The sequence below is a fragment of the Phalaenopsis equestris genome, unplaced genomic scaffold, assembly GCF_001263595.1.
Source record: "Phalaenopsis equestris unplaced genomic scaffold, ASM126359v1 Scaffold000036, whole genome shotgun sequence".
Taxonomy (NCBI): Eukaryota; Viridiplantae; Streptophyta; class Magnoliopsida; order Asparagales; family Orchidaceae; genus Phalaenopsis; species Phalaenopsis equestris.
Window position 1 is genome coordinate 207,205 of NW_018164478.1, and position 27,661 is coordinate 234,865.

The 27,661-nt window shown below is 36.6% G+C and overlaps 1 protein-coding gene across 1 annotated transcript in view; it reads right to left on the minus strand.

Moving 5' to 3' along the window:
• Positions 1 to 27,661, minus strand: part of LOC110018776 (CHD3-type chromatin-remodeling factor PICKLE-like) — an 89,286-nt gene that overhangs the window by 44,886 nt on the left and 16,739 nt on the right. Inside the window, exons 11-18 of the mRNA XM_020716211.1 lie at positions 23,773 to 23,823; positions 23,134 to 23,233; positions 11,037 to 11,179; positions 10,858 to 10,967; positions 2,829 to 2,967; positions 2,540 to 2,709; positions 2,387 to 2,453; positions 2,186 to 2,308 (exon numbers count right to left, since the gene is read on the minus strand). Coding sequence (XP_020571870.1) covers positions 2,186 to 2,308; positions 2,387 to 2,453; positions 2,540 to 2,709; positions 2,829 to 2,967; positions 10,858 to 10,967; positions 11,037 to 11,179; positions 23,134 to 23,233; positions 23,773 to 23,823 — 903 coding nt within the window. The remainder of the gene's footprint in view (positions 1 to 2,185; positions 2,309 to 2,386; positions 2,454 to 2,539; positions 2,710 to 2,828; positions 2,968 to 10,857; positions 10,968 to 11,036; positions 11,180 to 23,133; positions 23,234 to 23,772; positions 23,824 to 27,661) is intronic.

Sequence of the window (27,661 nt, forward strand, 5' to 3'; positions counted from 1 at the left end):
TATATTGGAGTGGTCACTACCTAAGACCTGGAAGGCGTTGAGAAGATTTTTGGGACTTACAAAATACTATCAGAAGTTAGTGAAAGGTTGCAAGTCGATTGTGAAACCGTTGATGGAGAAACGAAAATAGGATAACTTTCAGTGAGGTAAAACGATGACTCAAATTTTTTAGAAGTGGAAGAAGGCCCCTTGACGAGTGTAACAATGCTAGCATTACTAGATTTCAGCTAACCTTTCATTACAGAGACGGATGCTTCAAGGTATAAAATAGGCAAAGTCCTTATGTAGGGCGAACAATTCAACAATTATTTCAATAAGTGTTAACTGCGAGAGCCAGACCCAGATCAGTTTATGAGTGAAAGCCACAGAACAACAATTTACTTTTTTCCATCCTAAGGATTGCCTTTTTGGGAGGGGAGTAATATTAGACCGACGCATAAGGGCAATTTAGTCTTTTATTAGTTATTATTGTTTGGTATAAGTAGGGCTTATTATGCTTAGGGTTAAATTATGTGATGCAATTGTTGACTCAAGACATAAAATTAGAGTTTGGGAAAGATTGCCCACATCTTGAATAGTAGTTGTTAGGGTTAGGGTTTGAAAAAGATCATCTACCTCTCAAATTGTAGGTGCTTATCTTGTGGTATTTGGTGCCATTGAAATAAAATATTTGATTGTCCTAATTTATGTGAAAAACTCCTATAATTACAATTAGAGTTTATCTTTAGCCAACAACGTCAGTATCATGCATACATATTCCGTTTGTGCACGTTAAATTATGCATTAAGTGTGAGCGCTCTGTTTTGTGCTCTTACACTAAAGAAAAAGAGATCATTTCATGCTTTGAATAGCCTGATTAAAGGTTACGACTGTTTATTCACAAATTTATTAATATGATATGCATTAGAACTGCAAAAATTAAAAGAAAAAAAAAAGTTTTTAAAACATGGAAAAGCTACCAGGAGAATATAAATCAGCAACAGAAATTCACTTCAATCGGCATTTTACTCTATTCTCATGATTAATGCATAAGTTAAAATCACTAATCAACCACTGATGGAACAAGGGTTTCAATAGAAGAAAATTTCCTCCATATCCCCTGAATTTAGAACATCAGATGAACTTTGCTGTGCTGCAGTATTTTTTATATCCTTACCTCAAAATGTAATCCGCACACAGTCAAAAAATAAAAACATATAGAAAATACAGAATTTTTTACATGGAAAACTTAAAAAAGGAAAAATCAGGAGCCTATACTAGGAATAAAATTTCTGCTCATAAACCGGAATTATAATGGGACACCTTCAAAATTAGAAGTCATCTGTACTATATCAAATATTTAGTGTAGAATGTCCACTGTAGTAAAGAGAAGAGAATCAGGAGATGTCTATTGGATGGATTAAATAACCCAAGATTAGCGAACAAATGAAAGCGGTTAAAATATTCGAACTCTTGAAGGAAGTGGGCTGATGAGCTATAGTCAATAAGCAATTAAAGGTAGTCATGAAAACCCCTCACTTTGAAGAAAGAGAGACCACACAAAACCAAATTCAAAATTGAAAGGGAGTTATATGATCCAAAGGCGGCATCAAAGAGAGATCAATAGCGCCTCCTTCCAGGTTGAAGTAAAGTTAAGTTGACACCATGGTTGCATGGAGTTGGAGCTTTCGAGTAACAAAAAAAAGTTTAAATATAATGCAAGGAGGAAGTTGGAATAGTTTATAGCATCACCTGAATTTGTCAAAATTCATGTAATGGACACACCTTTTTTTTTTTCTACATTAACCTCCAAATGCATTGGTTGTCTAAACATTACATACATATGATAAAGCATGACATGCATGTTCATAAACATTCTTACTTTGTTTAAATGTTTAAAAATACAAAATGCAAATCGAAATTCGATGGAGTTTTGATGAAAAGCCAATGATGAATTGCATTCAATGTTTGAACTCCCAAAATAAGGTATGTATTAACTTAACTAATATCAAGGTCATCAAGAACTTTAGGCAAAGATAAAATGGTGAAAGCTCTTAAAGATATATATGCAAGAGGAAAAAGTTATGAAGATCTCATTGCAAATGAAATAGGAGCATCTTGTTGCATCACTTTACCAGGAAAAAATTTTTTTTTTTTAAATTCAATCAGATATTAAAAATATGAACACCAGCATAGTTGAGCATACCTGATTAACAGTTTGTGTCTTGAGTCGACCAACAACAAGATGTTCTAAAATCATCTTTTTCTTTGTCATTTGCATCATCTTTTCTTCAATGGTCCCTCGAGTGATAAGCCGGTAAATCATTACCTAAGGAAACTAGTTTAAAATAATATTATTTACAAAATTTATGTTGTTAGGAATGAAAAACTAGAGAGCAAGCAAAACCTTATTAGTTTGCCCCAAACGATGTGCTCTAGCCATTGCTTGCAAATCAGCATGAGGATTCCAATCACTGCAAATCATGGGCATATAATGCTCATGTTTTAACACCACGATAAAATGCATGCACCATAGATATCAAATTCCCAAAAAAAATACCTATCATAAATAATAACAGTGTCAGCAGTTGCAAGATTTATACCGAGTCCACCAGCTCTAGTAGAAAGAAGAAAACAAAATCTAGTAGAATTTTTGGCATTGAATCTGTCTATGCGTATCTGTCTTTCTGCTCCACCAATCTTTCCATCTATCCTTTCATAGCTCCATTTCTTGTAGTAAAGAACATTAAGTCACCACAGTTACAAAAGAATACATAAGTCAACAGTTTGAAGTTCAAAAACAATCAAATTTCAGAACAAAAATAAACGCCATATTAGTATAAACTCACCTTGTAACTCAAGTAGTCCTCCAACAAATCTAGCATATGCTGAAACTGTGAATATATAAGAACCCTGTGTCCCTGCTCTTTGAGTTTCATCATCATCTTATCCAGCAACTGCATCTTCCCAGAGGAATCCAAAAGTTGCCTGCAAAGAAAACAAAACAAAAATTTTATGAAATATGAGACCATATAGAAGAACAGTTAAAGAAAATTCAATCTAATATATGATAGAACAAACTTGAACTGAACTGAATAGGTAATGTTAAATAGTACAACAACTTCTAAGCATGGTGTTCAACAAATAAGCAAATCAAGACTTTGACTTCGCTTCATAGACCGTATATCATTATAACAAATGCTAGTCATCTAGGTTAAGTGAAAAAAAAATGTAATGATATTCAATACTTTATTAGGTATTATCATTCTCAGATAAAAATGACACGGATGACGCCAGCCTTAAATTCAAATACCATGGCATAACCATATAAAGCATGAAAATCAAGTAAAAACAATTAAATGGCCAATATCTAGCAAGCAAGTTTGGCAACGGACAATGATATCCTAATGATATTGAACAACTTCTTATTCCCTTAATAAATATTCTATCAAATTTTGAGTCAATTAACTCCAAAAATGAACAGCCATCTATGAGATCCAACCCGAAAAAACAATTACAGATTATGTAATTCAGTTATCTAGTTATACCACCATGCATGTCTAAACGAGTTAACTTTCCTATGCCATTCATACATCACATCATTATCAGTACTATCAAAACTCTTCCCTACTTTAAGAAATAATGCTCACAAATAATACATTTTGAGCAATGTATGATGTGTTGACTTATTTTTTTCCTCAAATTTTCTCGTCATGTGATCTTTGGCCTACCTTCGAGTTTCTAATCTTTACACATCCTTAATTATCATTTTTTTGGGCCATCTTCGACCCTCTTTTATGCATGCCTAAATCAACTAATATTATTTTTTTACCATCTTCTCCTCAGTAGGTGCCAGTCATATATCTCCCTTATATATTCATTTCTCAATCTAAACTTTTCCTAAGGACCTATCTCACTAAACATTAATCTAAAATTATTATTTATATCATAGGCAACTTAGGTATAAATAGCTTTATCATCATCAATGCTCAGACCAAGATAGAATATTATTTTTTTTATTGAACTTGCCAAGCCTTAAATATATTCTTTAATTGCAAAGTAGTTTAAAGGCATTTCATCATTTTAAACACTAACCCAGAACTTCAAAATTTGTTTCTCATCTAGTTTCCAATTTAAGACTCATCACACTTAGTTAACACTAGATTTTCCAATAATATTAGAAGATTTTATTTGTGCAAAGCTCACTATTTTAATTTGAGGCACCTTCCTTGAGGCATATGAGGTGAACGCCTCAAATAACATATAATTGATGGTTTAGCTCACCGGTCCTGCATTGGTGGTAAAAGCATCAAAAAGAAATCGAGCACCACGTGTGGCATACAACCACCATGGTAGAAATCAACAAATGCAACTGCATGTGAACTTGAGTGCACATAAGCGTGCATAAAAGCACCAACTAACAAGATTATGAGTTGAGAGGTAAACAATGATTTTTTGCTTAATTTCCTTTAAATTGGATTTGTTTTCTTAAAAGGGTTTTTAATTAACTAATATTTTACATTTTCCAAAAGCCATTTCTTTACTTCTAACTATTTTTTTTTCTATTTTATTTTTCTTTTTATTTTCTTTTAAGTAGATTTTAGTTCTCTTACAGCTTTTCATTTCAATTTTATTTTTTAACTATTTTCCTCTTTTTTTTTGTTTAAACAGATTTTTCTTTCCCTTTTTGTACTAGTTGTTTTTTTTTTCATTCTCTTTTTAACTGAATTTTATTCGTTTTAACGTTTTCTTGTTGTCATTTTGGGGTTTTTTTAGTTATCTACAAAGGTTGGTGACGCTTAAAAAAATAAAAATTTAAAAATTAGATACTCCAGATGAAATAATAGAACAAAGTGCAAAAAAAAAAAGATTATATATATTTAAATGTAAAATTTGTGACAAAAAAATGATTGGTTGTACTAAAAGATTGAAAGATCACTGGTCTTGCAAAACATTAATATCAGAGAACGTGAGAAGCTGCCAAATAATAAAAATGAATGTGCAAAATATTTTAAAAAGCTATATCACCTCAAAAAAAATAGCTTAAGGAAATATGCGAGATACAAATAAGAATATCTTATTTTGGTTCCCAACAAAGCACTGGCTCTACTTTTTTACGGGAATGGTGATTTTATTTCCCTTATTTTGACGAAAGACCATTGGATAGGTAGTTGTATATTTAGATGAATATGAGAGCAATAACTCCCAAATAATATCAGCTCTAGTTTCAATATATATATATATATATATATATATGAGGAAGGGGCTCGACTGAGTCCGTGAACGACGTCGGATAGGAACAAGAAACTCCACACAGGAATCGACCGCAACATCAAACATGATTCGCGCGAGAAAAAGCCCAGCGCAAGAAAAAGCTTCTTCCCTCTGAACGTGATTCGCACATCGTCTTCCTTGCATGAGAGCTCTTCTAAAGAGCAGCAGCGCCTTCCTCTTCGACTCCTTCGATCACGACTCGACACCGACGCCACCTGCGGTTACCCTCTCTTCTGCACAGCTTCGCCCCCGAGTCCGACTTGCACCCCCACCTCTTCTGTCCGACTTGCAGCTCTTCTGCTTGTTGTGACTTGCTATGATGGATCTTCCTCCTTCTTCGGTTGAACCCGCCAAAACCTCTTTTGCCCACGTTGTGGGTAATCCTCAAGGGGAGATGGCGATTGCCTTCCCCTCAATTTATAAGGAGAATCGTGATGGTACAGGCGACTGCCCCTTAATTAAGAATGCAAGCAGGAAGAGTGGGAAGACAGCACTTTTTTTACCTGATGTAGAAATTTAAATCCTGACTGACAAATTCAAATTTGTTCTCATTAGAAAATTTTAGTGGTGACGCCCAGCTATGGAAGTTATCAGGAAAAGTTTGATGACCTTAAATTAGCAGAAAAGTGGAAAGTGGAGCTCATGGATGGGAGACATATATTGATTCAATTAACCGTGCCTTGAGGACTACACTCGTATTTTCTCCAAAAAAATATTTTAACATTGCTGGTAAACAAATGAAGCTATTGTTGACCTCATTTTGAGGTCATTACTATTTTCCTTAGGATCCTAGGAACTAGTTCTAGGGATTCATATTGACTATCTTAGAAAACTAGTATTAGAATCCATCCCCCTAGAAATTCCAGCCACTTCTTATTTCTCTTGTGATGTCTCGCATTGATGATCTCAAAACCATCGTCGTTTGGTTGAGTGGTTAAAGACTATCATGTGAAGACTCAATGAAAAGTTTCTAATAGGATCTCAAGCCCTAGGAAAACCTCTTCAGGACTTCATCATCACGCGCACACACAAAATGCACAAAATTCACTAAATTGCATAAGATCGGACTAGAATTGAGTTTAAAGAATGGTTCAAAATGTGAACTTCTCTGGATGACCTCTAATGATGAAATGGATTGCGCCAACGCGTCCGGGACATCAATTTTAGCTAGGAAAAACACTCATATTGCTATAATTCCGCAAACGAAAAAATTGCACGCAAATCAATAAATTCGTCAAAACAACCTCAGACAACGTCAAACCACCCTCAGACAACAAAACGGACCACGCCAACGTGTCCGGAATGTCAGAATTACCTAAAAAGAACATCCATTTTGTTATCTTGTGACGCACGAATAAAAATGTATATATCAAACGAATATAAATGTATTTATCAAATTTTTATTTTTTTTTTAAATATTAATTATTTTTATATTTATATTATTACTTATAATACTAATTTTAATAATAAACCTTATTTCACCTAAACCACGCTAACCTCCCTCCCCACTCAATCCTGTGGCTCGATCAAAGCACTAGCTCTCGCGTCTCCTCTATCATTCGTTTCTCCTCTCCTTTTACCTGATGTCCGACCTTCTTTTTCTTGAGGTTGTATTTCCTCCGCACTAAATGTAATTCTCCTCTCCCTTTACCTGATTCGACCACCAGTGAAGCTGGTAGGTGGCTGATCCTCTTTCTTTTGCCTAAAAAACCACCTTGGGGAGGTCTTTAAGGTTGGAGGATGGAGGAGTTGTTGAAATTTTGGTTTGACGTAAACTTCCTGTTCAGTTGGCATTCCTTCTGGGTTGCTCGGTACTCTTGCTTGCCGGTTCCATATTCTAGCTTGGTTGTGTGTTTGACTACCAAGGGTTGTTGAAAATTTTGAGAGGAAAAGAAGTTTGAGGTATTCATTGGTTGTTGTTTCTCGAAGCTTTTGGAAAGAGAGTTTCTATAAAAGGTATTTGCTTAAATTTGTTCTACAGTTTTACTTTGAGTCTGCATTAAGAGGTATTTCTCTTCTTTCCTCTAATTTGCATCACTCGGATTTGCACCTGAAAATATTTCTTCTCTTAAAGCATGTGAAAGTAAAAGTTTAAGCCTATTTTTTTAGATCTAATCATGGAAAGCTTCTTGAATCAATAAGATGAAGTGTAATATGATTGCCTTCTCTTACTTTCTGATTCAAAATGCATGATAAAGGAAATTTTGGAAAACTGCTGTTGTTGCCAATGTGATGACATTTGCTTATCTGGAATATGTGCTAGAAATGAAATATTAATGCTCTTTATTATCATTATTCCTCTTCAAGTAAATGTTAACGTTGAGACATGTTGGCTTTAGGGATTCATTTATACTTATTGTTTCCTGTTACCTGTTACTATTGAAACATATGCTGGGTGTAATATTTTGAGACATAAGGCTTTATGAGATTTGACTTTGATGGCTTTATTTGCCCCATTTGGTGGGCTCGGTTCTGGCTCCTTCTAGGTTGGATTTTAGCTGGAAGTTTTGTACTGTTTCTGCCCCTTTGTTGGGCTCGGTTTTGGCTCCTTCTGAATTGGATTTTAGCTGAAAGTTCTATATTGTTTCTGCCCCTTTGTTGGGCTCGGTTTAGCTTAGATTGTACTCTTTTCTTTAGCTCTTATGTTGGGCTTGGCTTTGTCTAAGATTTGGGCTCAGTTTGGCTTGGATGTTTATCTATTTTTGCCCCCTTTTGTTGGGTTTAGTAGAGCTGAACTTGTTTTTTATTTTCTTCCACTTGCTGGACTCGATTTTGGCTGGAACTCTATTTATGTTTGCCATTTCCTGCTAGGCTCGGTTAACCCTCTACAGCTCCTTGTTTTATCCTTCTTGCTGGGCTCGGTTTTACCTCTGTGTTGGGCTCGGTTTTGCTTTGAAATAGTTTAGTTTTGCCCCTGTGTTGGCCTCGATTTGTGCCTTGTGATGGCTGGGTTTTGGTCATTTGTTGGGTTAGACCTTACTTTTGGGTTGATTACTTTCGGGTTGGCCCTATGTTGAGTTGAAAAATGTTTCGGGCTTAGTTTTGTTTTGGCTTGGTTAGGTGTTGTTTTCAGCACAATATATGGTTTGTTTTGTGGTCCTATGTTGCTTTTCTGGGCCTTGAACATTTCGGTTGGGAGCTTCCCTGTTGGGTTAGGGAATTTATATCTTGAATGGTTGGTGGTTTCCCTTTACTATCCCTGGTCGTAAGCCTTCTCCCGTGACTCCTTTTACATGGTTGGCTGGTGGCTTTTCCTCTTTGGCTGACCTTACCCGTGAATTGGAAATTGTTGGTTTGGTTTGGTGTTTTCTCTGGCTACCCCTATCTGATAGCCTCTAATTGTGATTTCTCTTATACTGGGCCCGGTTTGCCCTTTTGACTGCTACCCCTACTTGGATAGGAATTAGTGGCTTCTCTGGATGTTCCTGACTGTGAGCATTTCTTGTAGTATCCTTCTATTCTGTTTAAATGTTTCCAGTTGTCGGAGTGATGAATATTTGGCTGAATGTGCTATTTTGGAGAGCGTAACTGTGCTTTTTCTTGCCCCTACCTGTGAGCTTGTCCTCTTTCTTGTCCCAAACCGTGAGATTACAGGGAGAGCTTAGCTGTGCTTTTTATTGCCCCTACCCGTGAGCTTCTGTCCTCTCCCTTGTCCCAAACCGTGAGATATATGGGGAGCTTGGCTGTGTTTTTTCTGCTCTCTACCTGTTGACTTATTCTACTGGTTGGTTGTGAGGGTTGCTGCCCCTACCCATGAGCATCTCAGCTGGTTTTCTTTTATCATGTTTGGTTGAATGTACGTAGATCTACCTTTTCCACTAGTATTCTGGTCACCGAGGATCTGATTATGTTGAAAGTACGTAGACCTAGTTTCAAATGATCCCCTAAGATAGCCTCAATAGAGTAGAGAACCTGATGGTGAAAAAAAAGCAGCTTGAGACCAGGTAGACTAAACCATACCGGTACAGTGGGAGTTTCATGATTAGGGTCAAAATCAGGAGACCACTTGAATAACTTCATAGTTTTTCCTGCGATATTAAGATATTTCTTGGAGAAAATTCTGGTGTAGTCTTCAGTCATTGTTAGTTGAATCAACACATGTGTCTCATCCATAAGTCTCACTCTCCACTTGCACACATGCTCATCGACGTTCTTTCTGATACCCTCCATAGGTGGGTGTCCCCACTGAAATTTTCCAATGAGGGCAACTTGAATTTTTCTGTCATGGTAGAACTTTTTGAGTCAGAGAAAAAATTTATTGTTTTTCCACATTTCCTACTTCCCTTCTTAACAAAAGGACAATCATCTGTGTCACGCGACATTCCTAATAGCTTGAGGGTAATACCACAGCGGACACTACCTGAGGGTTTCCCACCACGTGGGCAAATGAACCCTTTGGGTTCAGCAAAAGAAGGAAGTGTCATTAGAACAATCAACTGCCACCTGCAGCGAGAAGCTTGCATCGGGCTGGAGAGAGACGCAGAAACAAAGCTGAAGATTGGGACGGAGAGGAGCATTAGCGCAGACACAAACAGAAGAAGCGTCGAAAATGAAGAGAAGATGCAGGAAACTGGACGTCGATGCAGAAAGACGAGCCGCGGAACTTGCAGCTCCACGAGGTCGACGCTCGACGCAGAAGCTGGCGCGAACGAGGCCGCAGAATCCCTACGTCGTTGTCGAAGATTGCGGAAAACGAACGAAAAAATCATTGACGAGTGAGAGAAGAACTTCCGAAAAGCCAAAGATCATACCAGGGAATATATATATATATATATATATATATATAATATGCAAGACAAAAAAGGAGCATTTACAAACATACAACCCAATTTCTATGTATTTACATATCTAACACCAAAATTTTACTTTTTCAAATTTATGCCATCCAAATCTTTCATATCACATCAAAAACACCACCATTTTTAACTTTTGAAAAGCGAATTACACCTTTTCATGCATAGGTAAGATGTCGTTTATGTAAAAAGTGAAGTTTAGGTGTTAGATATGTAAATTCAAAGGGATTTGGTGTAATGTATGTAAATCTTCCTAAAAACAAATATAGAGGCTGTAATGCTGACCAAATGTAGAACTATGAATTTTAATGAATGAAGACACGCATGTAAATACCCATACATCCATATTCAAATAAAAAAATGATTGAATTTTTAGGTGCATAAAAAACACATTCATCTTCCAGCAAAAGCATGGAGCAAAACTCTCTATCTTCAAAAAAAAAAAAAAAAAAGCAATACCGTTTTTAAAAAGACCATGCAATATCTGAAAATAGATTGAATGAAAAGTTCCCAAAAAAAAAAAGGGACAATGAGATTGGCATTTGTTTGATTGCATAACCTGAACTCTAACAAAGAACAATTAAACAACGAAAATTAAATATTGCGTTGTCAAGTAAATTACATGTTGAATTGTATGAACCATGTAATGATTGAACGCAACTCATATTGTAGAATAGCCAATCCCACCATTATCGAATAGCCAATTCCAGCACATGAGTCACACTGAATATCTCATTGTAAAGCATGGCTAACTTCAGTAGTTCATAGATAGTGATTAAGGGTAATTAAAAATAATGACACTAAAACATACTTTAAACCTTCATCAGCATTCAACGGTTCTGTATCTGGCTCCACCCCCTCTAGCATGTATACATGACAACAGAGCTTGCGGAGTTCCATCACAACATTAATAAGGGATATCTGGAAAATCCAAATTTCCGGTTACTGATAAATAAATAAAAAAAAGGTTTTCTTCAAGTTAAATTTAACCTGCGGACCACCACGGCGAGCAAGAATCTGGTAATTTCGAGTAAGAATGGCTTTGTAATACTCCTTTTGTTTAGCACTCAAATCAACACGCAAAATGAGCTCTTTTTTTGGTGGCAGGTCCTTCATCACATCCTTCTTCACTCCTAGATTTTCACAACCAAAAATAGGTTCTAGTTTAATTTCATAAACAAAATGGAAGCTCCAAACTTTAACTAGTCAATCCTCCATAAACTTGGCCATGGAATTCTTGAAAGCACCATATAGATTCTTCTCATCATAAATCACAAAAAAATATTATAAAGATTGCATGGTAGATAAATACTAACTTCACTGAAAAAGTGTATAAACAAATTTAGCGCCACAAAACTAATTCTAAATGCTAGTTCAACCAGTTGTGTAAGAAATCGATACTAGAGCTAACCAAATCACGGTAGGAAAATATATATTATTTTGAAAAATAAATAGTCGGTTACAATCAGCACACTAGAAAGGAAAATTACAACAAACACGACATGAACTCACGCTAGGGCTCGACCCATAGGTGGTGGAGGTCCGCTAGGTGGTTGGGAAACAAAAGCAGATGGCTGAAATGGGGTTGTAGGTGGTTGGGACAGCCAAAGGAGGGCCTGGAATCACACTGGCAATGAAGCAGAGTACTGGGACAGCAAAAGCAGTAGGTGAGGTAGCAAGCAGAGCGGCGAAGTGCAGCAGTAAAGGTTGGGACAGCCAGGAGACGGTAGGAAAACAGCAGGATACAGGGCAGCAATGGACAGCTGTCCGGGAAAGGAACAGCGAGCAAAAAGGGTGGGAATGGGAAAATTGCAATGAAAAACATCAAAAGCTACTGTCCTTGGGGCAACTGCAGCAGAGGAGGACGATGTGGAGCGACAAAGTGCAATAGGGGAAGGATAAATCACCACCTGTAAACCAAGATATAACCAAAGCACCACTTCAAACCCTAGGATGCAGCCCTCGAAGGAAAGAAGAGACTATGGCGGTTGTTTTGAAACAAAACACACCAAAAATTGACTTCTAAACCCGAATACAACACATATATAGGAAAGGACTATAAATGAATTAAGGATAATAGGAAAAAAAAAACATAAGAAAAAAAAGGAGATTTTTTCGGCATGTTTCCCGTATTATAAATCTTTGTGGTACTGTAACGGCCACACTAACGCGTCCACAGTGCTACAACAGCTACAGTACCGTGCTAAGTTTTTTTTGTGGTAACCTCCCACGTCAGAAATGCAAGATACATACTACTCTGCAAAATAATGGCTTCAATGCTAATGACAATAACAAATATCAAAGAAAAAATATTAAATTTACCTGAAACCAACTGCAAAATTATCCCTACATATTTGCAGTTATTTTACCAACTCGTTGAATTTTGATAAATAATTACACTATCAATTCACATGAAATTCAGGAGTGTTACCCGACAATGGCTTAACATATGAGGAGAAATACTACTTAATTAATTCTAATACTACTAAAACTGAGCTCGAAAACTACAACCATAGCACAAACCTTTCAATTGCATCATGATTCTACTTATCAAATATTGTGCTTTCCACTCAATATCTGCCATAAATGCTGTGTCTCGCAGCTCTTATTTCCGCCTAGGTTCTTTGCAGCATCACTCAAATCATTCTCACTTGTATCAATGCATTAGCTTATTCATTCCATCGCTCAATTTATGATTCTTTTTTTTTTCCTTCAAATCTACCAACTTCCCTACCCGCTATTATTGTTAAGTGCAACTTTCTGTTTGAAGCCTTGAACTTTTAGAATAAGCATTAGAGATTTAATTATCTATTTCTATTTCTTTTCCAGTATGGACTCACCAGCTTGGTATCTGATTCCTTCATCCCATCAGATATAAGTTGTTTCATGGTATCAAAAGATATCATAGAACATTTACAAGTTCTTCTATAGTTCCAAGTAACATCCCTTGTGCAAAACATGCATTGATCCTTGAAATTTTAATATATGTCAACAAAGCGCTAGCAGATACGGAATTTAACATCATTCGAAGCTCTTATTCCATCGAAGTTTTTTATTTGATATAAATTCATCATAATTATGATGAGTTAGTGTCTGTCCATCACGTAATCTTCAGAATATATATATATATGTATATATATATATATGTATATATATATATATATATGTATATATATGTATGTACGTAACGTATATATGTATGTACGTAACGTATATATGTATGTACGTAACGTATATATGTATGTACGTAACGTATATATGTATGTACGTAACGTATATATGTATGTACGTAACGTATATATGTATGTACGTAACGTATATATGTATGTACGTAACGTATATATGTACGTACGTACGTATATATGTATGTATGTACGTACGTACGTATATATGTATGTATGTACGTACGTACGTATATATGTATGTATGTACGTACGTACGTATATATGTATGTATGTACGTATGTATGTATTTCCTAGAAAAAAAAATTAATGTCATCTTACTCTGCCATAATACAGCAGTAAAATTAATTATTAGTGTCATCTTACAATTGTAGGATATCTAACATAGTGTTACAATAGTAGGATATCTAACACAATTTAAAAATACATGTAAATTGAGCGACAGCTTAAAAAGCAAAAAAAAAAATCTTAAATGAAATTATAAACATGATTACAGTATATTCTTTCATTAATCATAAAGTTTGAAAATTTTAAATTTACTTATTTTTAATTAGAAGTTTTTAGAACATTATTCAAAAAATGGACTTGGATTTCTTGTTTTACTCATTTTATTTTGTTAGAATTCATCAAACTTCATAAATTAATCACTAAATAAAAAAACAAACATTGTTACCATCTAAAACAATTATAATTTCTGAGAATTGTTTACAAACGCACAAATTATTCAATGAAACAATATAAATGGTTGATATTGAAACACTTCAAGTAATCATGCTAGTATTTGATTCATTTTTGCAATACATGAAACAACATAACAATGAACAGTGATACTTTCTCCTTATCCAATCATTTCTCACATTATGACTCTGTTCATAACATCATCTTGTTCAATTTGTAATTTTTATGGACTAAAACATTTGAAAGTTTGAATTGCCAATATTTTCCTGATTTGAAGAAGATAACTAGACTTAGTTAGTTGAAGAATTTCAAGCACCTTTATCTTTCATTGAAAGATGAAGTTTCAACATTAATAACTTTTGATCCAACTATTCGTCTATTTTGAATCTCATAATAAATGCTTTTGGATAACAATCGTTTCGCATGCATAAATTACAATTGATTCTTCCTATATTGTGCAACTCATTTGAAAAGGGTTTCAACTTATTCCGGTGCTTTTTTAGCTGTAAAGGGTATGATTTTGCATTTTAAGATTGCAATGACTTCTGTCCATCAACTGTTTGCCAATTCTACAAAAGAAATATGTTAAGTGACGTTACTTCTACCAAAGCAATGGGCATCATTTCACTAGCAACATAAATTGTCTGCATACCTTAAAAAACCTATTCTTCTACAATATGAAACAAAACATCTATTGTGCCAAGTTATATGTGCAATTACTAATTTATTATTCAATGATAGTTGGTTCAAATGACCACGAGAGAAGGTTCCTGGCACTGTTAATACTAGCTTGATTATCATACCACACTATGCCTGGTTCCAGAAATTTATAAGCCATTTAAGCCACATGCCTTCACAAATACATGAGCCATTCCTAAATTCAGGTATAGCACCCTGAGCAACATTGAACTGTATTTGCTTCCCTAGGCAACAAAATTTCTAATATAAATGAGCAATAAGCCCATGTGGATTTATGATCAGACAGACCCAAATTAGTGAAGAACTACATATACGTGGTAATGCATGGATTGCAGAAAACAACTTTTCTAGGTGGCCTTTTAAGATAGTCTAGCATCTTGTATGCAAAATGGGGGTGCTCCATTGTGAGGTTATTCATAAACTGACTGGCAAAACTAATAAAGTAAATGTAACTATTGGTATCTTCGTTTCTTAACTAATGCCGAATCTTTCTTAAGTACATGAAAATATGGAGAACATAAAGTAGAAGAAAAAAAGCATGCTTCAAGGTTAGAAAAACTAAAATAATCTAATTGGAAAAATGAAAATATGGAAAATAGCAAGCTACTGACTGTTCTACATTTCAGATTGATAACTATGGTGTATCCCGAAGGGGACCATCGCCTTCAACTAGCACCCAAACATAATATTTAACTTGAGCGGCATTAATCATTTGCCTCCGACGAAGGATGAACCGATTTTTTGGTATAGAAAAGGTTATCTCCAGAACAAATCTCATCATTATATAACTCACACTCACTTTATACTACAGCAATATCTGAAATAATTCTTTGAATCCCCTAGGCACCAAAATCAGTGAACAAGTCACGATGAAATTGCAATACATAGGTAGAAATGCACAAATAAGGACTGAACTTACAACAATCAAAGGAAAAACAAGCAAGGTACAAAAGATGATCTACTTTCAAGAGGTGGATCAGCTCTCTCACACCCTAGACGTCGCTAGAAACAACACCAAAAGAAGAAAAACACAACAGCCACAAAATAATACCTAAAAAAATAAAACAAACCCTAGCTTACCCCTTAATAGAATCCTCATAAAACATTTGAAAATTTTCCTTCTAAATTTCCCCCAAACTCCCCTATATTTCTCCTTCTTGAATATGTGATTATGGCCCTAGTGGATCCCACCCCTTCCTTTGCTTCCTCTATGCCTCTCCTGGCTCCCTCCCCTTCTCCCCGCAATAAGGGCCGGCTCGGACGGTCCATCTGTGGGCCAGCAGGATCGCAATCGACCAGTCAATGAGGGACCCACTGCGTACTAGGCGTAACATTATTCCCCTCCCCAAAAAGTACATTGTTATCAAGGTGGAAAGATAGAAACTCCTTGTGGATCACCTCGTAAAGCTCACATGTTACTTCATAGTCTGGCAGTCATTTCCACTTAATCAATACCTCCTTCGCTCCCTTACTCGGCGCATTCCTTCGATCTCTAATAGCTCCAGAATCACCTCTAAGTCCTTCGTCGGCGTCGGCAGTAGTGTTGATGAGGATGTGTGATCTCTAATCACTCGTCACAACTGGGATACGTGGAGGTCTGGGTGTAGTGCAGATGATGATGGCAACCTGAAACAGTGGGCTACTGTCCCAACGCATGTCATCGCCTCGTAAGGGCCAATGTATCTCAGTGAAATTTTTTCGCTCCTTCTCCTGCCCAATATTTTATGTTGGTAGGGTTTCAACTTCAAGTTGATCATGGCCCCTGTTTCAAATTGCGCCTCTTTTCTGTGTCAATCTGTTTTCCTCTTCATGATTTGTTCAGCTCTCAGAACATGCCCTTAAGCTCTGCCAATATCATATCCCTCTCCTCTAAGTACTGATCAATGTTCGATACCGATGTGGTGGTACGCCCATAATATATCAAGTGACGTGAATCCCGCTCTGTGTTGCGGTGTGGTACGGAGTATTATACCATTATTCGGCCCATGTAATCCACTTAGCCCACAAATTCAGTGTGTAAGATATAAAATAGCGCAGGTATGTATCCACACTCTTGTTGACCACCTTCGTCTGCTCATTGGTCTGGGGATGATATGTGGTTTCCTTTTAAGGACTGTCTCTTGCAACCTAAATAGATCTTTCTAGAAGTGGCTGAGGAACATCTTCTCCCTATCTGATACCATCGATTATGGCACCCTGTGCAAACGAACTAATTCTCAAATAAACACTACCGTGATTGAAACCGCAATGTAGGGATGTAGCGATAGAATGAAATGTGCATGTTTATGCAATCCACAACCACCATAATCACTGTGAACCCTTCTGATCATGGCTAAAATCCATTTCACTTCCTCCCAAATCTTCTCCAGTAATGCTAATGTTAAAGTAACCCCCTTGGTGTCGTGGTCAAGTACCTACGCCGCTGGCGCACATCACATCTTGTCACCATGTCCTCCACGTCTCTGTGCATCCCTATCCAATAAAGCTCTGCCGCCAGACGGCTATAGTTCTTCCGCACCCCTAAATGTCTACCGATCGCACTTTCATGAAACTCTTGTAATAATCTGAGAATATACTCCGATGACTTGGGTAGCACGAATTGCCCCTGATGAAGCAGCTCCTGTCCCCTCAATGCATTCTTAGATGACTGTTCGGATTCTGTAGTAATTCAGCCCTTACTTTCCTGAGCTCCTCATTTCTTTTGCTCTCCTGTCTCAAGACCTCTCATTTAAGACCAAGGGTACCGATAGGGCCATCAATTGTGTTTCTTCACCTTTCCCGACAGTGCGCCAACTGTCTTGTTTTCCAATCCTGGCCAAAACTAAATCTCAAAATCATACCCCATTAGCTTGGAAGGCCATCTTTGATGCTCCTTAGTCACCATCCGCTGCTCTAGAAGATACTTTAAACTCGTCTGATCTGTCTTGACCAAGAAATGTCCCACCAGAAAAGGTCGCCACTTCTGAATGACCAAAACAATAGCAATCAATTCTCATTCATATACTGACTTTAGCCTCACTCTGGCTATAAGAACCTGATTGAAGAAGGCAATCAGTCGCTGGTCTTGTATGAGCATTGCTCCAAATTCGTATCCTGACACATCTGTCTTCACCACAAATAGTTTACTGAAATCTAGAAACATTAATGTCGGTACGCTAGTCATGGCCCTCTTCAGATGCTTAAATGCTTGTGTGGTTGCTTCCCCCCAATTGAAATTTTCTTTCTTCAACTGCTTCGTCAATGGACATGCTATTGTGTCGTATCCTCTCACGAACTTCGGATAGTAGCCTGCAAGTTCCAAGAATCCTCTCAACTCCTTCAAATTCCTCGGTAAGGGCCAATCAACTATAGCCTCGATCTTGGACTAATCCATTGCTACCCCGGTCCTGATCACCACATATCCTAGGTACTCAACCTGTAACTGAGCAAAAGTACATTTCTTCAATTTAGCATACAATTGGTGTTCCTTCAATGTCTCCAGGATCGTCCTCAGGTGCCCCACATATTCTGTCTTTATACAATTGTAGATCAGGATATCATCAAAGAAAATCAGGATAAGGTTTTGGAGATAAGGTTGAAAAACTCTATTAATTAGGGATTGAAATGTTATTAGGGCGTTGGTGAGACCAAACGGCATCACTAAGAACTCATAATGTTATTCATGTGTCCTGAATGTTGTTTTGTGTACATCTGTTGGTTTTATCCTGATCTATTGATACCCTGACTTACGATCAATTTTTGAGAAAATAACTACCCCATAAAGCTCATCTAGCAACTCACCAATCACAGGGATAGGGAACTTGTCTAAAATCGTTTCCTTGTTCGAAGCCCGGTGGCCCATGCAGAATCTCCAACTTCCATCTTTTTTCTTCACCAACAGAACGGAACTGAAAAAATGACTTGCACTAGGTCTGATAATACCAGCCCCGGGCATCTCCCAAATCAGCTTCTCTATCTCATCCTTCTGAATCTGGGCGTATTTGTATGGTCTGACGCTGATAGAAGAAACACCGTCAATGCAATAGCATGATCGTGCTCCCTCCGATTTGGTAACCTGTTTGGCTACTGTAAAACTTCAGTAAACTATCATAGGAGTTGTTAAACCTCCTTCGGAAACTCTACTAACTCTAAATCTAGAACCTCCTCAATGCTCTATAACTCCATCAAATAATCAAGTCTTGCTCCCCGAATCAACTTGACAATGTTTTTGACTGACACTATAGTTTTGCATAAACTAGCATCTTCTCTCAACACCACCTTCCTACCCTCTACTTGGAACTCCATCGTCAAGGATTTCCAATCCAACTTCATCTCTCTTGATGTTCCAACAACTTCATCCCAAAATCATATCTATGCTGCCCTAATCTAAAGAAAGAAATTCTTCCACCACCTGTAGACCATATAGTGTCAGAACCAGCCCAAATTTCCCTACTTTTCTTCAACTTCCCTATCCCCATCATTACGCTAAAGCTCCCTGTAGTCATCATCTTCAACCCTAGCTTCTCAACAACCTGATTTGAGATAAAATTATAAGTGGCCCCGCTATCCACCAACACTACAATCAGTTGTTCCCAGATTCATCCCCTCACTTTCATGGTGTGATTTGGGGTAAAGCTCACCACTGAATTGAGGGACACCTCCACCACATCTAAATGCAGATGCTCCTCCATTGCTTCCTCTTCTAGGTCCTCGCTCTTTGTATCTGTCTCTTGAATGAAAAGAGCCTGAAGCGAGCGCTCCTTACAACGGTGCTCTTGGGCGTATTTCTCATCACAGTGGTAACACAATACTTTCTCTTTTGTCCTGCACTTCTGCATCTTTGAAGAGCTTGAAATTACCCCAAGGCGGGGTCCAGTAATCTTCTCCGTCGACGTCTCTTTCTAAAATGACACTGTCTGGGTCTTCGGTGTCATGACTGTCACAGTGCTCGTAAAGAATCCCCTGGCGTTGCCGCCTTTGCCGATCTTCCTCATCTGTTTCTTATCCTCATCATCTAGGTGAAATTGATCATTTCCCTCAATCCACACGATCTCAAGGGGAGGACAGTCGCTTGTATGTTGGGCTTCAGGCCTTTCAAGAAGTTCCCTTCCAAACCTACTGCAGAAATCCCGCCCACCCTCCCTGACAAAAGCTCGAACTTCTCTCCATACTTCATAATCGTCACCTCTTAAGTCAAAGCATAGAATTTCTTATGTAGGTTTCCTTCCCAAATGGCTCGGAAACATTCCAACAAACAATCCTTAAACTCCCCCCATAAGTGTATCGGATACCTTGTTTTCACCCACTGGAACCACGCTAAAGCCATCCCCTCCAAGCATAATCATGCCGCCATGAGATTATCTTCCTAAATCAGCTTGTTGATCGCAAAGTATCACTCGCCCGATATACCCATCCATGTGCATCTTCACGTTAGAAGTTGGCATCTTCAGTTTCCTGATCCTTGCATCTCCATCCCAACTTCCTCTCCCTACGGTATTTCCTGCCATTTGTCTAGGGTGAAACTCCCTCCTACGGTCATAGGCATATCACACTCCTGATTCCTCCCTTCCTATATCATATTCTTCCACGCCCCTTCCACCGCCCCTTCTCCAATTTTTTGTCATTCCCCCATCATAAGTCTTTATTCCCCCTCCTCTTGGAGTCCTAGGAGGACGCTCTTGTTGGTAGATGATTTCTTCTTCGTTGTCTTCTCACTCGAACTCCTTCCCCTTTGACCTGGCCAAGGATTCCTTTATCAACCATTAATTAGGGTTTGCAGCTGGAGCGGTCGACACGGCTTTGGATTGCATCTCCATGAGCATTTTCATCAACTCCCTCATTTCCCCTATGCCTTCAAATCCATTATTCATTCGAAAGAAAATCTGCCCTCCATGGTAGCAATTCTTTCTTCCATTCAAGATCGAATTTGCTCCACTTCTCCTTCTAGCACATCAACTTTCTTTGTTGTCATCCCACCAAGATCTATGCTCTGATAACAATTTGATACGCCTCAACAAATCAGCGAACAAACCACAACGAAATTACAACGGATAGGTGGACAAATACAAATAAGGTTTGTTCTTACCGCAATTAAAGGAAAAACAAACAAGATACAAAAGATGATCTACTTTCGAGAGGTAGATCAGCTCTACCACACCCTTGAAGTTGCTAGGAACAACACTGAAAGAAGAAAAACATAGCAACCATAAAATAATGCCTAAAAAAAAATAAAACAAACACTAGGTTCCCCCTTCATATAATCCTCATACAGCATTTGAAAACTTTCCTTCTAAACTTCCCTCCAAACTCCCCTCACTTTCTCCTTCTTGAATATGTGATTGTGGCCCTAGTGGACCCCACCCCTTCCTTTCCTTCGCGCCTCGTCCGGTTCCATCCCCTTTTTCCCGTGATAAGGGCCGGCCCGTTTGTGAGAAAGTGGGATTGAAATCGGCCGGTTTACGAGGGACCGGGTGCATACTAGGTATAACATTCTCATTCCAAACTAGAGGATCTACTTCTCTTCAATAGGAATGTCCTAGTAATTCAATATAAATGAAAAAGAAAGCGATAATCAAATTGTGGTGCGATATTTTTATTTTTTATTCCAAAAACAAAAATTGACATCCATGCTCATCCATATAATGTCAAATATTTCCTCATCATTTCACCACACCATAGCAGCTTACATTTATTTGATTCGTCTAGAACACTGTCCGGTTGAAGCCAACTGAGTAGGAAAGAGTTAAAATTAAGCCATAAGCTATTTGCTATTTAAATTTTAAATGTTACTAAGCAAACGGAAAAAAGAAGAAGAAAATCACTGAAAACAAAACAAAACAACTATACTAACAGAAATTTTGTTACTCTTGCAATCTTCATGAATAGGAAAACAGTTAATGTGTTTCCCTAGAAGGCTTAAAAGAAGCATAAAAACAAGATAAACAGCAACGCATAAGACTGGCAAAACAATAAGATTGTATTCAAGCCCAGCTTAAGTAGCACCATAATATATATATATATATATATATATATATATATATATAGAGAGAGAGAGAGAGAGAGAGAGAGAGAGAGAGAGAAAAGAAAGATGCGTGATAATAATGAAATGAAATACAAATCAAAGTTTGAAGATAATATCAGCATTAACAAAGTAAATGTTGCTTGAAAGCTGCAACACAACGGTGAACTGTAAATTCTTGAAATTAACACAATTTCTCAAAGTTTGTGATTCGTATACAAAAAGATAGTCATAACAGAGTTTGCAACAACAGTCAAAACTAAAATTAGGGCTCATATCTCGAGCAGAGTTAAGCTCCATTTGGATTTAGGTGCATGACATAAGGCAGAAAATGCACGTAGATTGAAGCCAGTAGTAATCTCGCGACAACGGAATGCGAAGATTGCATCATCGCCTAAATACTTAATGATCGGCTTAATACCATTGCGATCTGTGTTAAGTAAAATAAACTTAGTTGCAGTCAGAGCAGTGTGGTCTGAGTAGTTACTGGGAGGAAAGCTGCATGCCAGGTCAAAATGGTTTGAAACCATCTTAACTTGAAACAACCACCAAGATGATCCAGCTTTTGAGCATGTATCAACAGATTTAACTGGGATACCAAGAGATTTAAGGACAGGAATATAAGCTTCATACTTATAGGAATTTCATTATTGAGTAGATCTACCTTCATTCTCAATACCTTCAGGATAAACAGGCACGTAAACATAGTTAGTCAAAACATTTTGGGGTTCAAAAACTCCGAAGTTCTGAATAGCATCTGCAAACGGTAAAGGAAGCTCAATATCTCTAGCATAAGTTGGAGGATTGGCAAATCGTTGCATGTATCGACCATATTGTCGATGTATAACTCGCATTTTGCTATATAAAGCAGTAATGCAAGCGTCAACAATAAGTGGTGTCATCGTATTGACTTCAGCATCGATTTCAACAGAAGTAAGTTTGCCTTGCTCATAAAGCTTGTAAGAAAGGTACCACGTAAGGGTCTCTGACATAGCTAATTTAAAAGAGTTAAGTTCGATTTCATAAAAAAGAGCTGTTGGTACTCTTCGTGAAGCAGGACATTCAAAACCAAGTTCTCCAGAGTTGATTAGTCTCTGATGATAGTCGGGATTGATCGTTAACGACAACAAATCCACATTAAGAGGGACAAGTTCAGTCACAGGGACTTGACTTGTATGTGCATGAGAGGCAGCGTCAGTTGACCTTTGGGATGAAACAATGCTTGCTTTTGAAAGATCCGTAGTTGATTTACTTGGCCCATGAATAGCAGTCTTAAGACGTTTAGATCTTAGTTCCATCTCCATAAAGGATATATTGGTATGCGGTGCTAGGGTGATTAAAACGTAGGTAAGTACGAAAAATCAATCAGAAAACGAAACTGTAAACTGTGGACGGTTTCATTTTCATATATATATATATATGCTAATTTAAAAACATGGCAATCAAGCTATCAAGTATAAATTATAATTTCAAGGGACATCAACAAATGAAATGAAACAAAGAAAATAGCATAACAAGATAAAGAAGCTACGTCGAAGGAGGTGTGGCGCAAGTAGCTTATGAAGCCTAGCAATTTGCTCCTCTTGATTAATATCTTTGAATTCCTTCTGAAAATCTTCAATACTTTGAAACTGGAAGCGAAAATCAGAAAAACAGTAAGGTTTGTAAAAAGAAATTGAAGCTACGAAAAATAAAAAGGAATCTGACCAAATGCTTAGCAGTCTTATGAAGAAAAAAAAGAGGGCTCTTCAATTATGCCAGTTATGATACAAAACAAAAGCATAATCCAACAGTTTGGCACAGCATACATACTTCAATTGCTACCTTACAAGGTCATTTGCATCATAAATATCAACACAAAACACATGATTATCATAGTTCAACACTCAACTAAAAAAATAAATTATAAAAAAGACTGATCAGAAAAGTATTAGACAGTAGAAACATTTTAAGAAGAAATTTAAAATATTGGAAGTTACGAAGTAACAAAATTTAAAGTCTTGTACCATGATGCAGAGTAGAAACAGAAACATATAGCTAAAGAAAATCTGCATAAACGTGCAATTGTACCGCCATTTCATTGTATGGCATCAAAATTGTAAAAACAAACTAAGAGCTAGAATATCACGATGCACATGCCAATATGCCAATAGAATAAAGAATTACTGACCTTCCCATCATCAAGAAAGTGCATCAGCATGAAAAGCTCATCCAAGTTATTCTGTAAAGGAAAGAAAATAACTAGATCAAAGCCGAAACATAAGAAGTTTAACGTGCCCTGAACAGCAGCACCCTAGTATGAAGGGTTAATTATCTATTACATAAAAATACATACTGCAAGCATTCCATGTAACTTCTATTATGAATTACTGATAATTTGCATTTCACAAAAAAAAAAGTATATTACAGTAATAATCAATTATGGCAGCACCATAATAGTCTATTTTTTCATTTATTTTTTTCTTATAAGAAACAACACCATTCTTTGAAACGGAGTAGGAAACAGTTAACAGACCAAAAAATTGAGAGTTACAAAACGCTAACATTTAACATATTAAAACCAACAAGTGATGAGTATAAAACAAAAAAAGAGTAGAGATTAACGGGAAAAACTGACTAATGAAAGTCATAGCATATGCCGTAACATGGAAGCAATAAAAATTGCAGAATTTCAAAAGCTTAAGGGGAAACAAAGAATCAATGTCTGACAAGAAGGAATAAAAAATTACAATTTCTTTAAAATAAGTTCTTAGTTAAATTGATAAAGCCAGAAAAAGAGGGAATGAATTGTTCCTAATGCCATGAGCATGTTTAAAAAGAAATAGATAACATAAACACAAGAAAATTAAGTTAGATTTCATATTATCTCCAAAAAGAATTAGCTACAAAAGTAATTCATTTCTCTGCATACAAGGAATTTCACATTACTTTATGGTTTCTAGGCCAGCTCTGCATACTCAGCAACACAATCGGATGTGATTCACAACTACCTTATTCAAACCAATAAAAAAGTCCAACGTTCACAGTGAATTGGAGCAAGCAACCAGGCCAACACTTGGCATAAAATAATAGACAAACCGGGAAATTTTTTTCAAAACCCCGCTGGCAGTAAAACTTAAATTTAGATTTACACCATCAAGCACACTCAATTATAAGATAGATTTACACCATCAAGCACACCAAAAGAGCTCAAACGTGCGTAACTTACACACACACATTAAAAAATAAATTTCTATGCATAAGAAAATATTAAAAGATAAATTTCTATGCTTAAGAAAAAAAAAGGCTAATTAAAAGTCCATAGAAGATCCTATTCAGACTAATATTCAATGATAAATTATGCATTAAATATAATTTTCTTAAAAATATATTTAAAATATATCTAGCATGAAATAACACAGAAACACACATAGATGCATCTATACATATAAGAAAGAAATTCCATTTTATAAGCCCCATAAGAATGAAAATTTGGAAAAACTACACGCCTAATTTCTTGGAAAACTAAGCCAAAAAATACCTTTTTTGTCAAAATACCCCCACTTTTAACTTCAAAGTGCTTATCTGAAATTTGTTATCAACGAAATTGGTTTGAGAATAAGGTTCGAGCAAGATTCCAATAAGGCTTGGTCCATTTACATACCATTTTCTAACCTTGTTACAATTCAACTCTAACTATATTCTAGCAATCATCCGGGCTTGGGACCGGCAACGGCAGTGTTGATAAAAGTGTGTAGTGCCAAAATAGTCCGCTGACCATTTTAGTCCTAGAGTTGATAAAAGTGCCAAATTAATTCTCATGCTCATTTAATATGAGCTGAAAATGTCCCTTGAGAGAACTACTTTAACCTCTTTAGAAGAATTCGAGGACAAGATTGACACTTTTATAAAATATAGAACTAGAATAAGCCTAAATAAAAAGTTAGGGGACCATTTTAACACTTTTTTCTAGAACAAACAAAGTTCAAGTAAGATTCTAAAATGAATTATAACACAACAAACTATAAGATTAGAACAAGAATGTGAGAGCAATCACAATAATAAATTGTAAGGGATATACTACAGCAACAATTACACAACAAAATACTTTTAAAGATAAAAAACACAACAAGCATAACATGGAGTGAAAATCAATTATGTAATTCAAGACTCATATTACAATATTCATAACAAAACCGATAATTTTTTTTTAAAATTATACTATTTTAGGGGTCATTTTGTTTATTGAAAAAAAGATGTGGTGTAATTAAAATATCATGTATCATTTGTTTGGTTAGATGTAAATTAAATGCAAAAGGTTAAATTTGTATTTGGTTTGAACAAAAATAAAACAAATGTAAAACATGCCCAATGATTGTCGGCTGCAATAGCAGCGAACAACAACTGGCCACTAAGTCGACTGAGATGGTAGTGGTCGGTAGACACCAACTGGTGGTGGTGATCTCTCAATGTCGGCTGACAACCAACAATCATGGGCATCGGCGACGAGTGACTGACACCAGCAAGCAAAACATTACTCTTGTGATGCATTTGGAATTCAATCAAAATCAAAAGAAATCAAAATATATTGAAAATATGTTAAAAAGTGAATTCCAAAAACTTCAAAATTTTAAGTTGCATTCTTCTTTTCATCCAATCCAAATAGCTAACTTTTGAAATGCATACATTCCTTTTACTTTACACCCACTTTTCATCAAATCAACCAGCCTCTTAATGAATGAATAAATATAAACAAACAATTAGTATTTACATCAAAAAAATGAATGAATAAATATAAACAAACAATTAGTATTTATAAAATTACATAATTGTTGTGTTATAAAAGAAATGTGTAATGTTGTCCACAGAGGAATATATGAACTAAATAAATGAACTTATGAATTTACATTGCTCTAAAGTAACTCCATGATAAATGAGCCCTACAAAATTGTCTGTGACCAGATATAACTTCCAAAAGATTTCTTTTTAAACCAGATATAACTTCCATTGGGGCAGGTATTTTCGAGGTCATTTCTTTTTCCTTAGGGTCTTAGGATCTAGCTCTAGGAGTTCCTATTGATCGTCTTAGAAAACTAGAATTGGGACCCAACCTTTTTAGAAATTCTAACCACTTTATATTTTTCGACTTTCTATTTTTCTTTGATGTCTAACATTTATAGCACAAGATTATCGTCTTATGAACGAGCGGTTATGGGCTATTTTGTGAATACTTAAGGGAAAAGTTCCTAATAGGACTCCAAGCCTTAGAAAAACGTCTTCACGACTTTTTCGTCACATACACACACCAAATGCACAAAATTCACAAAATTGCACGAGGTCCGTCTTCAACTGAACCTAAAGAATGGGTGAAAATGCGAACTTCTCTGGATGACCTCCGACGACAAATTGGGTTGTGTCAACGCGTCCGGGACACCAATTTTGGTAGGAAATTACTTCTCTGGATGACCTCCGACGACAAATTGGGTTGTGTCAACGCGTCCGGGACACCAATTTTGGTAGAAAATTACACCCATATTGTTATATTTTTTACACGAGAAAATTGACACGCAAATCGATGAATTCATCAAAATGACCTCCGGTGACGAAACAGACCTCGCCAGCGTGTCCGGAACGTCAGAATTACTTACAATTGATACCGAATTACTTAAAATTGATACCAATTTTGTTATGTTTCAATGCATGAATAAAACACAAATTAATTTTTATTTTTCAAAATATTAAATATTTCCTTTTATAAATATATCCTTAAATTATAATAAAATTTATAACCTAAATCCTATTTACACTTCTACCCTCCCTTAAACCTCGATTAAACCCTCCATTCGCTTGATCTTGCGCTCGTCGGCTCTCCCTCTCGCCTCCGTGCCCTAGCTCCACGACGGATCCACGCAGCGACACTTTCCCCTTCCGTCTCTTCCCCTTCGCTAAGTCCCGGCAGCCGTTCGGCTCTCCAATTGGAGGAGGCAGCAGTTCGACGCTCCTCCTACTCGAGGCTACGCACTCTCCTCCTTTAATTACGGCTCTTCCTTTCCTCATCTCAGACATTCTATTTTTCTTTT